Raw genomic sequence first — 14,964 nt, 5'->3', positions numbered from 1 at the left:
TTGTTTGTTGCGTAATTTATTCAACAGGAACTTTATATGATGGTATAACGAATGAAGTGGATTTAAATAAACCACCATAGGTTTTTCTAGTAGAAGTTACCTTCTTGCCAGAAGGAAAATGTGAGGAATTTTACTTGATGCTTTACTAATTTGGTGAGTTCTTTGCAAGATCTGCATTCATTCTCTTTTTGTGTATTATATATTGTTACAAGAGAGAGCCTGAACAAAACTTACACCAGGTTGTACAGGATTCCTCTTGCTGAGGGACTTTCTGTATTCCTAATGAGCCACAGGAAAGGGAACTTCTGTTCAGTACAGATCTTCAAAATAGCTTCTTCTTCTTTGTAAATGGGGTATTTTTGACACCTTACTGAGTGTGGATCTTTACAATTTGCACATTTCTCTTCTTCATTGTGTCCCTTACAGCCACAACAGGCACAAACTTGTTCTTTCGTGCAACCATCTTTATTGGTATCAAAACCTGACACTGGAAGCAGTGTCTGCAGTTAGGTATATATGGTTGAACACAAATAGAAAGGTCAGGAAAGGATTGGACTTGAAAAAGTTAAAACTAACGAAGATGTCGGTACATCAACACCATTCTCCTTTCTCATAATTCTCTCCACTGTCGTTACTTACTGCAGTGACAACTCTTGTTATTTCAGGTAAATTTGCATCAGCCAAGTTAAGGAAAAATTCACTTCCATTATGAAATTCAGCATCTTATGGGATTCCACTACCAATCCATCTTTCCCTAAATACTTAAGGGCTAGCAGTTTCCGGCACTGTTCTTCATTATTCACCTCAACAAGCAGGGCATCATTCCTCAGCTTTTTAACAGATTTTAGAGAAATACAACCTTTTACACCGTACTTATTTATCAGGAAGGGAGAAATCTTACCAAACAATTTACCTTCCTCACTGTATTTCACCACAAGGAATCTTACACATGAAAATTTCTTCCCCACCATAACAGTTCTTGTTTCCTCATCACTAGCTAAATCTTCAGCTGATAAAGTAAGTTGAAGTCTCTCATAACTCCTGGGTTGGTTGGTTTTTCAAGCAGACCAACAACCACTGAAGCAGTATTTATTGGGACTGACATACATATGGTTCCCATGAATACCAGCGATAAAACAGACCACTCCAACAGAGCGCGTGCATACTGGAGCTAGAGCTTCATACAATTGGGATCACCCTGGTGCCCAGAGGCCATCGTTTGAGACTCACTACATAGAGCCATCCACCTATAGGCACGATATTTTCCACCTTGTAAAAGGGGACTAGTATTTGTTTTCTACTCTACTAACAAATCACTCTATTGACCGTTGAATCTGATTAAACTTTTCAACAGTATGGACAAGATCTAAGCATGGCCTTAATCAAGAGCACATTATCATGAACATAAATATCTCCTTTGCTCATTACACATGTCTTTCTGTTCTATTGAATAAAATCTTCATTTGATAGACTTCTAGGTACCTAAAAAATATTTATTAAGATAAACAGAGTTGGCTGAACATATAAATTTTCTAAATGTTTAATAACAACAAGCAACTGAACTAGAAATATTAAAATATCTAGAAGCATCAGACTATGTAAAAATTACATCTACACTCAAACTCTACAGATTAGAAAATTCCTGTTGAAATACAATTTGATGTATCTCTTGTTTAATAGAATTTTATAATTCAAAGTGGTAATATATAAGTGGAAATTTTTGTGTGAAAATTATACGCTGATTAATCTAATAAATCAAGACCAAGTGAAGAAAATACACATACAGCTAAATCTTAGAAACAAAAAACCTGGCTTTATCTGGCAGGCACAACTCAGCTGCTATTTTGATATTTTATGCAGTCCCCTTCCCATTAGGAAACTGATCCTTGGGCACTTTAGTTAGCAAAGAGCCGGTTGTTTTTACTTCACTGAATATTAATAATGATGCAGCTAACACATCCCTGCCAAACACTAGAAAATGCTAATATAACCAACAGATGAAACCAGGATGATAGCTGACCTGATCTTCACAGCACTCATAATAGGAAGAAGGAGTAATGTATAATGAAAGGGGAGGGAAGATGCAAAAGGCAGTCAACCCCCAGAGAAACTTTCTCTGATCATAGATCAAGGTAGCATATAAATTTGTCTGAGAAGCAAGCTCAGCCATAGGAGCTAAAAATTATAATAAACAAATAAGTGACTATTACTATCATTATTAAATACTAAGTACAGTCTTCATTGTGATACCATATATGTATTGGATAAGATGTGTTTGAAACTTAATGTAACCTGTGTAAATTATTTTTTACATTTTAATGAGATTGATCATTTTCTATTAAGTTATTCATTTTATAAGCTTATAAATTTAAGTGCATCTAGGAAGTATGGGCAATAGCACTGCATCGCAAACAGTTCAAATTATGGCTGATGGGCTCTGACACTTAACTGCAAATAGAGAAGAAAATGAAAGAAAATTAAATGAAGTAATTGCAATAAGACAATCAAAGTTTCACTATATTTATTTTCAAGTTAACCATATTTACTCTTTCAGTGTTGCGTTAAAGGTAAACAAAAACTTTATTGAGAAATTAGAAATTTACATAATCAAGTTCTCGATTTAAAAGTAAAGTTACTTTAAGTATACATGTGTCACTCTCCCACTCAGCAGTGCATTTATCAGGATTTACTGGATGAGGTAATGGTAAGCTAAGACGATATAATGGAGATCGAATGTCCATGTGTTGTCTAGAAATTTGTAGATCAACATCATCATGTGATTCTTTTTTCAAACACACTGTTATCAACATTGCTTCACAACTAGCTGAAGCTGGAGTTTTAAGTCCAAGCTAAAACAAAAAAAACAATTATATATAAATAAATAAATGACAAATTGTTGGTAAGGTTATTTCATTTATTTATATATAAATAATATAATATAATAATAAATAATATAATATATCGACTGTGCTATGTTTAAAAAAAACTTTAAAAAAATTAATATTTATCTTAATTTAAAAAAAAAGTATTTCAAAAATATATATAACATCTATTTTTCTTAATTATATTTATATCTAAAAGTTAAATTATTTATTAAAGTAAAATTTATTGAATAGTTGAATTATTAAAATACAAAAATGAATAATGTATATCATCTTATCTCTTTACTGATATAGGATTTATTCACGATTGTCTAATTCAAAAATTAAGTATTCAGTGAAACAATTCCAAACAACCACACTTTAGATTCATTTCCTTATGAAATCATTTTAGTAAACAAATTTTTAATTTTCTGTTTTAGTTTTAAGATGCAATTAAATTCACACTTCCTTTAAGTAAAAAACAAAGTAATACATAAAACCATTGGTGTAAACAATAAGAACAAACTTACCGTGTGAATGTATCTTTTCATTCTAACAGGCTTCTACTAAAAATATAATTAAGTCTTTCATTTCCATTCAAGATTCAGAGATATGGGCAGAAGACGTAGGACAACAAATTTTGTATCTAACATTATCTATCAGTAGATAACAACTTGTTCCGCATCTTAAAATATTTTTTTATACAGAATGACAACTGCATCATTCATAAATGCCAAAATCTTGCTACACACATTAATGTTGAATAAAAGTTATTTTATGTACAAATACTGAAATACATGCTCATAAAAAAAAACCTTTGATATATCAATATACACATATACTGTTTAATACACATCATCATCATCTAGTACTCTGTCTGCTGGTAAGTCCCTTCTGCCACCACTGTATCCATCCATTTCAATCCCAACCCTTCTTTATCCCTTTGTAATTACAGAAGAGGTTTCCTCATCCTTCTTTTTCTTCATCACTTTCTTTCTTCTTCTACTGACTCTTCCATTGCAGTTGTCAAGAATCCACTTCCTCTGACCACAAATCCTAACTACTTTCCTTTTCTTTTGCCTACTTCCTGCTTAAGTGTTTTTCTTCCTTAATTCAGTTCATTACTTCCTCATTGTCACTTTATCTAACCATCTTATTTCCTCCATCCTCCATATCCACACCTCAAAAACCTCAATCTAGTTCCTTTCCCTCTTCCTCATCATCAACGCTTCTTTTCTTTACAATAGAACACTCCATACATGACATTTGATATACTTCTTCCTTAATTCTAAATCCTGACTTATACTATATAATAATTTCCTCTTCTTACTTTATATAATATGTATAATGTATATGAATACACATATTATATCTATATATCAGTATATGTAAATATCTGATCACTATATTGTAAATTATATGTATCTGTGTTAATTAAATGTGGTAATAGCCATCCATACTTAATGAGAAATTTTAATCAATAATTTAAAATAGAGAAATGAAATTTAGCAAATGCTCCTACCACTTAACGATACACAGAGTGATCATAAATAAATTATTCAGTACATTTTAAGTATTAATAAAAAAAAAAATAACAAAGTAGTGTTATACTCTGCAGATCTCTGTCGCAGAGTGGTAGTGTCTTGGCCTTTCTCCAAAAGTCCCAGGTTAGAATTCGGTCAGGCATGGAAGTTTTCATATCCTACGGACAAGCTTTAAGCTTATGGGCAAAATAATCAAGCAAAAAAAAGAAGTATTTACATGCATGTTTTATTGTTGAACAATAACATCATTTTGGAAACAGGAATTTCAAACAGTTTTGTATACAACACTTAAGTTCAAATGAGCACCTTTTGTGGGATATAAAATGTCTATACATTTTTCACACTACAGATTACGAAGAGTATCTGGAGTTATTCCAATAATTAGACCTTCGATTCTTCTTTTTATTTCATTGATGCTGACAATCATTAAGTACACCTTATATCTCTGACAAACCAACAAAGAAAGAAATTGAGTGACATAACATCAGGGGATCGAGGTGGCCAGGGAATTGGTTCATCATGGTTAATTTAAAGTTGAGGAAATTGTTCTTATAGGTCCAACTACATGTAGGACCTAACAAGTAAATCCCAGAGTATGACGTGAGGGTTCTTGCTAATTCAAATCCGATAATAATGACTGTTAACGTTACCAGAAAAACATGGAAGGTAGTTTCATAGTGAAATTACTTCTTAAAAAAACGCATTATCTTCGTTTACTTTATCAAGAATATCCACAGCAAAATTATAACGGCGAATACCAGATCGTCATTTTCAATTGTATGCACCAATTGAATTTTATTGCGTTAAGTTTTAGGCGCTTGTGTAGAACCTTCACAATTGTCGATTGCTGTATTCCCAGTTCTAAACTCGTATACGATGAGTAGATTAACGCGGACTTCTCTGAAAAATTTCTCTTCTTCGATCCACAACTTCGTCGGAGTCGGCGGGAGGTCTGTCAACACACTTTTTGTGAACTAATCTTCCTGTATCCTTCAACTGTTGATATCAACGTTAAATGGAGTCTGCATTTTAAGGATCACAGCCGTACTCTGAATTAAATTGTCTACGAACAATAACAACACGTGTCGACAATGACAGTAAACAACAGATCCACTTTCATGAAACCGTAGTACTCATATTGTTTTCTCCTGCACGGTAGCCACTGCTCAACTAATGATTCCCTCTGCTGCTACATTGCCCTGGTATGTTTATTCAAGGTCATCGGTAACTCTTAATTGAAAAAAATCAACGTGCACATGGCTTTGTTAATTTTTTCTTCTAGCTCGTAAAATGCGCTAAGTAAGTTTTGTTACTGATAATGAAAGTACACAATACCCAAGCTGCCATGGTGAGGGCAACTCAAAAATTTTGTATGAAAGGGACATGAAAAACAAAATTTTAATAAAATATTTCAAGCTAGTACAATCCTAATCAAAATGGTGTCTGTTTAATATTTTTCACATTCCAAGCAGGGATTTCATGCTGAAAAATAGATCAGTTTGAGTAGCAGCATTTAGTAAATTTATTTTTCTACATTTAATGGTAAAAAAATTATTTAAGGGGTTCCCATACTTTACATATTACATTATTATTATTATTATTCATTTGAAATATTTTCTTGTAATTTTTTTTAGTTTATTTTTTTTAATGATCCATTTTGCCCTCATCTTGGTTTAATTTTGAAATTATCTTAATTTAGTTTTGTAGACCTTAGTTCTGAAATAATGCCAAAGAAAATAGTGGAGTAAAGTCATTATCATTCATCTGAGTTTAAGTTTTAGGAACATGCAAAATATTACTTAACTGCTCTAAAAATATATTAAGTAGCTAATTTTTTTTTTTTTTTTTTTTTGGTATTATAATGTTATGAATAGACAGTTAGCTTTTATTTTTTTATATTACTTATGTGTGAATTTTGAATTGTGTAACTTTTGTGTACATGTTTTTTAGTTTCTGTATTTTCTGTGCAATACATAAAGGCATATATGTAGCGGTTCTATTACAAAAATCAAAAAATTAAATTAATAAATAAAAATGTATTATTATTTTACAGAATGATTCAGGAGATAAGGAAAATAATGTGGGAACCAATTCTAGAGCTTAAAATAAGGAAAATATTTCATGCAAACATATGTCCGAAAATGCTTTCTTATCAAGTTACGGCTAGTGAAACATTTTGCCTGAGTTTCAGTTCCCCCACGTGAAATGAGGCCATATTCAAATTTTTAAGGGGTTATGTAAGTAGTAAACCTGATCGTTTCTTATCTTTTTTACCTGAAAAATCGAATAAAGCAGATGTCAGACTATATCCCTCATAGTTTTCATGATATCTAGCATAAAACAGAAAAATTTGGTGATGAAAAATAGGTTTTTTATGTTTGAAGTACAATAACTTTGTTAAATGACTGATAAATGCATATATTTTATTATCAACACATGTAGAGAATTTAATACTGAGAAAATTGATGTAATAAACTGTGAAAAACAACAAAAAATCAGTTTTTATAGTTAAAAACAAAATTGAACAAAACTTAGCAGAATAATTTTATGAATTTGTAAAAATTTAAAACAGCAGTTTTTAGGATAATAAATACAGACCTTTGTGAGAATGGCACACTTCCCAGCACTCATGTTTCATCTGATTTTTTCAGAATTTTTACAATGTACAGTATGGAGTACATTACATGCACACGGATTGCACCCTTATCATGTTCAGAAAGTTCGGTGACTGTGCCAGAAGACTGCAGAGTTTTGTCAGTGTGTTAACAATAATTACCACTTAATTTCGTTCATACTATTTTTGGATAAAGCTACCCATAATAGCGTAAACAAAACACAGAATTAATATCGATGGTCTGAAGAAAACCCACCAATTGAATAAAATTTTCAGTAACAATTTTGGGTAAACGTTTGGTGTGGCATGATTGACTACCAAGTAATAAACCCATCATACTAGAACAACATGTCACAGAGAGAAATTATCTAGAATTTTTAAAACTATGAATTTCTTACACTACTTGAAAATTACTTATTGGGGAAACAAATTAAAATGTGCTATCGACTTGATGAGCATCAGCAAAATTCAAATTTTTTTTTCGTAAACTTTTTATTATATTAATTTTTTCAAAATTAAATTCTCTGCAAGTTTTGATAGTATGTAAAATTTATGTATTTATGAGTCATTTTACAAAGTTATGCACCTCAAATTTAATAAACATGTTTTTCGTCACCAAATTTCTCTGTTTTACATTTTATACATGAAAATTTAGGGAGAAACAGTTCTAGGACCTATTTTATTCGATTTTTCAGGTTAGAAAATATAAGAAACAAACAAGTTTACTCTTTATATAATGCCTTAAAAATTTCAGAATGATCTCATATCACCAGAGGAATTGAAATTCAGGCAAATTGTTTTGCTAGTCATAACTCGATAAAGGGTTTTCAGACATATGTTTGTATGATCTTCTTTCTTTATTTCAAACTCTAGAATAAGTTCCCAAATTATTTCTCTCTCCTCCTGAATCATTTTGTTTATTTACAGAGAGATTATACAAAATAATTCTAAAGACAAATAAATGAAAAAAAAAATTACTTGCAAATAAATATCTTCAGGAGTAACAGACTGACGATATTTTATGTCATGTTCTGGTCTTTCTCTTGGATCATATGATGCATCATCACATAGTTGTATTTCTGGAACTTCATGCAATTGCCATATTGCTTTTGGATTGTACTTTTTATCACACTTATTATCACTTTCATTATCTCCTGATATGCCTTTCACATTAACCTTTACTGTTTTTATATCTCCTGGACCTAATTCAAAACTAAAATGTAATATTTATACATAGCCTGAAATGCAGTATTATTAGAGATAGTTTTGCTTTGTTATTATTGTGTTAAGATCATATCTGTTGTGTTCCATTGGCATAATATTGTTAATAGAATGTTTCTGATAATATCTTGAAAGTTTTATTATTAAATATCAGTTAGTCTAAGTTTAATTATCATGAAGAATGTGTATGTGTGTGTGTGTGTGTGTGTGTGTGTGTGTGTGTGTGTGTGTGTGTGTGTGTGTGTGTGTGTGTGTGTGTGTGTGTGTGTGTGTGTGTGTGTGTGTGTGTGTGTGTGTGTGTGTGTGTGTGTGTGTGTGTGTGTGTGTGGTGTGTGTGTGTGTGTGTGTGTGCATCACTGTATGTACATTATTATTAAATAATAATAATAACATACAGTACTATTTATTATTACCATAAGAATTAACATGTTTAAACTTAAAAATGAACAAATAATGCTTTTAAAAGAGATAATTAATGTGAGAGTATATGGACTGCTACACAAAGTAATATATAAAATATTGTGTTTGTGAATTTTATCAGAGAGGTTTATAATGAATTTGTGTGATTAGTTACTGTTTTTTATAAATAATGGAAATGTATATATATATATATATATATATATATATATTGCTAATCCACCTAGATTATAGAATTCAACAGAAGAAAATTTATTAAGAGTTAAAATTAAATATTAAAAATTAGAAATGAAAGAATACTGAAAACTTTTGTCTTCAATTTAATTTTTATAAACATCAATATATAACCTAGAGAAATGTTAACTGCGCTTAAAAATTATGTTTTTATATTAAAAATGTTAAAACACAAGAATGGTACCATGAAAAGATTTTCTGCAATCTCAATTCTAGGAATTCTGAAAGTGAGCTGTCACAGATTTTAAAAAAGACAGTTTTATATTGTTGATCAATGAAAGTTAATATGTAAAAATGTATAAATTATATACTTTTCACCAAAACTTTGTAATGTAGTTACAGCCATCTATTAACAGTGCAAATGCTATTTGTGCAACATCAGTTCTTAAAACCGCAAACAGTTTTAGCAATTGACAAGGATTTTTTTTATTGATTTAATGTGGTTTTAAGAGTTTTTAACTAAGTGCAAAATGGTTATGACTTGGAGGACTGTGTTTTTTTTTTTTTTGTAATATCATCACACATCACATTATAATGTAATTTTAGGCGGAAAGTAAAATATGTATAATGTATAATATAAAGGATGGTAGCATCTATAATTTAACAAATGAAAAAAAATAGTTTTAATAAACATACATAAATTTATGGATAATTGGATTTATTTATATATTTTTTAAATTTTAATTATAAACATAATTACTACTATATTCAAATTCATATTTTAATAATAACTGTAATATTAAAATAAAAGGGGAAAAATTAAAACTGCAACTACTAAAACTATATACTTATTAAATATAAAATATTTAAAAAATTTGATGATAATAATAACAAAAGAAAATTAATTTTGTGTCATACTTAATTTTGATACTCCATTGCTTGGAAGATCATCATCACTAGAATTATCTTCCTGAATAGGATTTAACAATTGTACTAACTGTTTCATACCATCATATCCAATTTCCATGATTGTGCTTATCTGTTTCTATGTTTTAAACTAAAAAAATAATTACTATTTTTCTCAAAAAGTCCTAAATTAGGCAGATGCTTTTGGTATAATTATTTAACACTTTTTCGGTATAGTAAAGTTCATAACAAATATGAAGTGTTATTCATAGTTACTATAGCAACAGTGAGTTTTGCCAATTAACTAACTTTAGTTCTGACATAAATATTTTTTCTTTACAATAATAAATAAGTCTACATTATTTATTTATAATTTTTCGTGAATAAATAATTCTGGTGTTTGTAATAAAGATGAAGAGGATTGGAATTTAATTTATTTTATAATTATTATATTTTTTTATCTTTAACATTTTACGAAACATTTGCTCCCTTTTTTTTATTTAATAGTACATGCATACAATTTACCGTAGGAGTTTAAGCCACAACACTTCTATGCAAATTTTCAACTCGTCCACGTTGCTTTATAGCGCTATAAACATTGGAAACCCTAACGTGTGATTATCTATAATTTTTGTAACTTTTTATGAGTACTATTAAGTACAGTTGCAATTCTACATACAAAAAAAAGTAATAATGTTTCTCGTTAAATTAATGATGGGATACTACATTTCCCATATATATAAAATTATTTAAAAAAATTATTGTTCAGCCGTATAAGTTTTTTAAGTTACCAAACGAAATACTAGCTCTTTTAACTAATATTCATATTTAGTACCCGTACCAGCTAAAATATGAGTATTTGATTATCGACACCTTTTTTCTGTTCTGATTTTTCTCTGTTCTTATACAACTGACTCAGGAGGAGAAAAGCCCTCGAAAAAGTATGTAATACTGTATAGTATACAGTATACTGTATAGTAACCGTTTGTGAATAACGCCATTTTTTTTGTTGCTTTTGCTGCTAATTTTGTTAAATAAATAATATGTATTTCATATCAAAGCGGCACGTATTAGGTTATGTTTGAGGGTTTGAAAGCTGTAAACTTGGAATTTTGTCATTACCCTTTTTAAAACCATATTCTAGATCAGGTCAAATTCACTTTAATATTTACCTTAATGTTATCGTTTTTGAATACGTACTTGTAAATTGTGTCATCTTTGGAGTTCAGATTTTCACCGAATTATAGTATTTGCTTTCTTTATTGTGTTGGTTCTGTAGGGGTTTGTAATAAGTTTCACAGCCAAACTTTCTTTACTTGTTCTACATAAAGTCAAGAAAAGATGGTTGGTACCTACAATAATAGTTTATATGATAAATGTGTTTGTCTATGGTGTATTGATATGCAATTATTTTGGAAGAATATTGAGATGTTTAAAATCGCGTTACTCGTAACACCTTTTTTTACTTTTGCACTAAAAACACCATACATCCACAGTCACAACAGAATACATGAATCTAAAACAAATAAATTTTACTAAATTACTTAGAAAGGGATACTTTTTGTGAGTGTACTAAAGAATCTTTTTGCTTGTAAAGAGGGGTATTAGAAAAATTAATTTACATATTTTTTGTACGTGAGATGGTGTTCTCATATTTCGTCTATGAATTCCTCTTAGCATTCAAGAAGACCCGACGGCAGACCGCTCTAGCTCTGCGGTACAAATTTAGATGTTCAGTTGTAGGTCTATTATTGAATTTGCGTAGTGCCTGCCGTCGATTCCTAATAGCATATTTGCAATCATCATTCCACCATGGAACGAAAGGACGTCTAGGATTACCCGATGTTTGTGGGATATATCTGTTGGCATTCTCAAGTATCATGGACGTAAAAGAGGAATATTGGTCGAGGATGTTCGCACCATCGTCATACTGTGATTGGAATGCTTTATGGTATCCATTCCAATCTGCCTTTTCAACAATCCATCTCCGTGGCTTTCTTTTAATCTCGCAGTCTACACCGAAACCAATAATAATTGGTCTGTGATCACTGCCGTGAAAGTCATCACAAACAGACCAATTAAAATGAGGGAGTAAATTCGCTGAGCATATGGAGAGATCTATGTTAGATACAGTACCAGATGAAAAGTACATGAGTGTGTGTGATCCATTATTCAGTAGACAAAAAGGTCTAAGTCTTGTCTCACTCTGTTTATCATATTTCCTCAAGTGGAGCAGAAGGTTGAGCCCCAGGAAATATGGTGGGCATTGAAGTCTCCTACTATTAATGATGGAGATGGTATTTGCGTTAGGAGATTTGAGACATCTACAGCAGTGAACTCAGTGTTCGGTGAGAGATACAGATTGCAAATATGCAATTTGAAGGGGATAGAGACCTTTACTGCAATAGCAGGAATGAGAGTGGTTAGTTGAATTCTTGTAGCCGACACCCCATTCTTCATGAAAACAGGCACTCCACCACTCTCCCTACTGTCTACTAGGCAGTCGTATCTCTCACAGAAGTATCCTCTGAGTGTAATTGGGTCATGTAGAAGATGAGTTTCTTGGAAACACATGGTTAGTGGATCATGTGCGTGCGCCAGTACTTTAATATCTTCAATGCGGGACCGAATACTTCTAACATTCCACTGAATAATGTTCATAAGTGTAAAAAAAAATAAATAATAAAAAAAAATTAAATTATTACATTTTGGAAATTATATATAAATTAGCTGTACGTGATTCGGTTTTTTTATTTTAAAGAACTCCGATGCCCTGGGGTCGGGTGATTCTTCAACCATATCCTCCAGTATATGAGACGATGGTGGAGGAGATTTGTTTGAATGGGATGCTGCAGTTGACATCCCAGAGGGGGTGGTTATGTGGGATCCCTTTATGGGAGCTTATTAGGTGGCTTACTGCCAGCTGTGATAGTCCCTACTCGTGCCGGTAAGACTTTGGGAACAGGGACTTTTGTATGTATCACACTGTTGGATTCACTATCTGCGACAAAAGACTTTTTATTCATCTTTATCAGCTCTGAGATAGTGGCTGAAGTAAGTGAAAGCTACTTGATCAGAAAGCATCTGAACAAGTCTTTTAAGCTGATTGCAGGATCCGCACTGCTGGTTATTAACATTTGTAAGAGTTTGTTTCGATGTAGCGGTGGCAAAAGATACATCTGGTTTAACTAGGTTCCGTGAATTATTTATCTTTTTATATTCTCTGCGTGCAGCCGGGAAAGATAGCTTTTGCTCCGTACAGATTTTGAGAATTGCCTTTTCTTCTTTAAAGGTTGGGCAATCTCGGGAGCGGGCTGTATGTGGACCACTGCAGTTTGCATATTTTTCACTTTCTTCGCAGTTAGTGTCATTGTGACCTTCTTTAGAACATCGAGCATAGATCTCCGTTTTCGAGCAAGATGTTGTAGTGTGACCAAAACCTTGGCATCTGAAACATCGCCGTGGGTTGGGTATGAATGGTCGTACCTGAACCGAGAGGTAACACACTTTAATCTTCTCTGGTGGAACAGGGAGATTTAATGTTAGTATAATAGACAGTGTCGGTTCTTCTGTTCCGCTCTGCCGTTTCATTATACGTTTCACTTCAACAATATCTTGGTGCCGAAACTCATCAACTATTTCAGTGATATCTACATCTAAAAGGTCTCAACAAAAAGATCGCAACACTTCCCGGCTCGTATTTAACGTTTTGTGGCATTCTGCACTGATATTTATACCACCCATATTACAGAGACGTAAGATAGATCGACTCTGTTCATCGTTGAATGTTTCAATCAGAATCGATCCGTCATGTAATTTTCTGATATTCTTTGAACTAGTAACCCAGTTTCTGGGCAATAAGAAGGATCCAAACTTCAAATCAATCTTTGAGAGCATGCTGCAGAAGTTTGAAAATTTAGGCTGTTCCACGAGCTTGAAAGGTTCACTTCCTAAATTCATATGTAGACTATTTTCCTGAAAATCTGGATCCTGTTAGCAAAGAGATGGGCGAGAAATTTCAATCAGGGCATTAGCAGGGTAAGGAGGTATCAAGGAAAATGGACTACTATGATGTCAGCAGACTACTGCTGGATGTTACACACAGATGAACCTTATAGAGAACATAGAAGGAAAAGCGCAAAGCAGAGTATAAGCTGTCCATAGAAACTTTGACACATGGCTTAAAATGTTAAGTACAGTACAGCCCCGCTATAATGTAGCTCGATATACCGCTTGGATATGGATATAACCTGTCCTCCAAAAAATATTGTATCTTGTGTACTTAAGTTGTTTCTATGTAAGTACACATTATACTGTATTGGCCTTTTTTCTATTAAACCATTATTGCTTGATTTTTTGCCTATTTTTTAATTGTATCCACTTCATTATTTAAAATTTACTTCTAGAAATAACGTAGTTAGCCTATAATGCGGGTGTCACATAAATCCCCCGATAACCACATTATATCGAGGTTATACTGTATTTTACATGCATCATTAATTTTGATGAGGTTGGTGAGGAGGGGAGTGGTTTCCAAAAGCACAATGTACCTCATAAAAATTAAGCATTATAAAAAAATTAGGCTTATTTTGTGGCACTTTTCATTCTATAATAATGCAAAGTATAAGCCAGAAAATGAGTATATTATATTAATTTAATATAAAAAAAAAAAATTATTTATATATTTTATTGTATCACATTTTTGCAGTTTTTCATCTTTTTACAATTTTTAAATTTGTGAAAAATCCTGATGCGATGAAACAAAAATGAAGATTGATATTTGGATTCAGCGTTAAAAAATTACATAAGAATCAATTATCAAAAACTAAAAAATGCATCCATTGCAGGCTTGTGCAATTAGACAACATTAATGAGCGTTAGGTTATGGTAATACCATATGAAGTTTAATACTTCGAATCGTCAGTTACACTTCCTCACAACTTAACTAAACTCAATTAGATCTCAGTTAAACAAAGTTATTTACTTTGCATCAGAAAGAAGTGAAAATCCACAAATAAAAAATCAGTGCCCCCCCCCCTTTTTGTTAAAACTGAAGTACCCAGGTATTGTAAATTGTATTGTACCTATGTAACTGATGGCAACTTTTAAATATTAATATTATTTTGAGCTTTAAAAATTAACAATTTTCTGCTAAAAGAAAAAACAGAATAAATTATATTGAAGGAATTAAAGAGGATTTCCAAGTGGTACTTAATTTTAAGGTTCG

The 14,964-nt window shown here is 31.6% G+C and overlaps 1 protein-coding gene across 1 annotated transcript; it reads right to left on the bottom strand.

Moving 5' to 3' along the window:
• Positions 1–2,591: 2,591 nt before the first annotated feature.
• Positions 2,592–9,858, bottom strand: LOC142323013 (dynein axonemal assembly factor 6-like). Its single transcript, XM_075362113.1, has 3 exons — positions 9,750–9,858; positions 7,998–8,221; positions 2,592–2,849 (listed from the first exon to the last, which is right to left on the bottom strand). The coding sequence occupies exons 1-3, from the start codon at positions 9,856–9,858 to the stop codon at positions 2,592–2,594; spliced, it is 591 nt and encodes a 196-aa protein (XP_075218228.1).
• Positions 9,859–14,964: the final 5,106 nt, after the last annotated feature.

This window comes from Lycorma delicatula, chromosome 4 (assembly GCF_047948215.1).
Source record: "Lycorma delicatula isolate Av1 chromosome 4, ASM4794821v1, whole genome shotgun sequence".
In the NCBI taxonomy this organism is placed as follows: Eukaryota; Metazoa; Arthropoda; class Insecta; order Hemiptera; family Fulgoridae; genus Lycorma; species Lycorma delicatula.
Note: the sequence above shows the minus strand (reverse complement) of the source record. Positions and strands in the feature narration are given on the sequence as shown.

Coding starts and splice junctions, on each gene's coding strand:
- LOC142323013 (XM_075362113.1), bottom strand. CDS start 9,858: ATGGAAATTGGATATGATGGTATGAAACAGTTAGTACAATTGTTAAAT. Junction 8,222..9,749: donor CAATGGAGTATCAAAATTAA/GTATGACACAAA, acceptor GTTTTGAATTAG/GTCCAGGAGATATAAAAACA. Junction 2,850..7,997: donor CTGAAGATATTTATTTGCAA/GTAATTTTTTTT, acceptor TTTTTGTTTTAG/CTTGGACTTAAAACTCCAGC.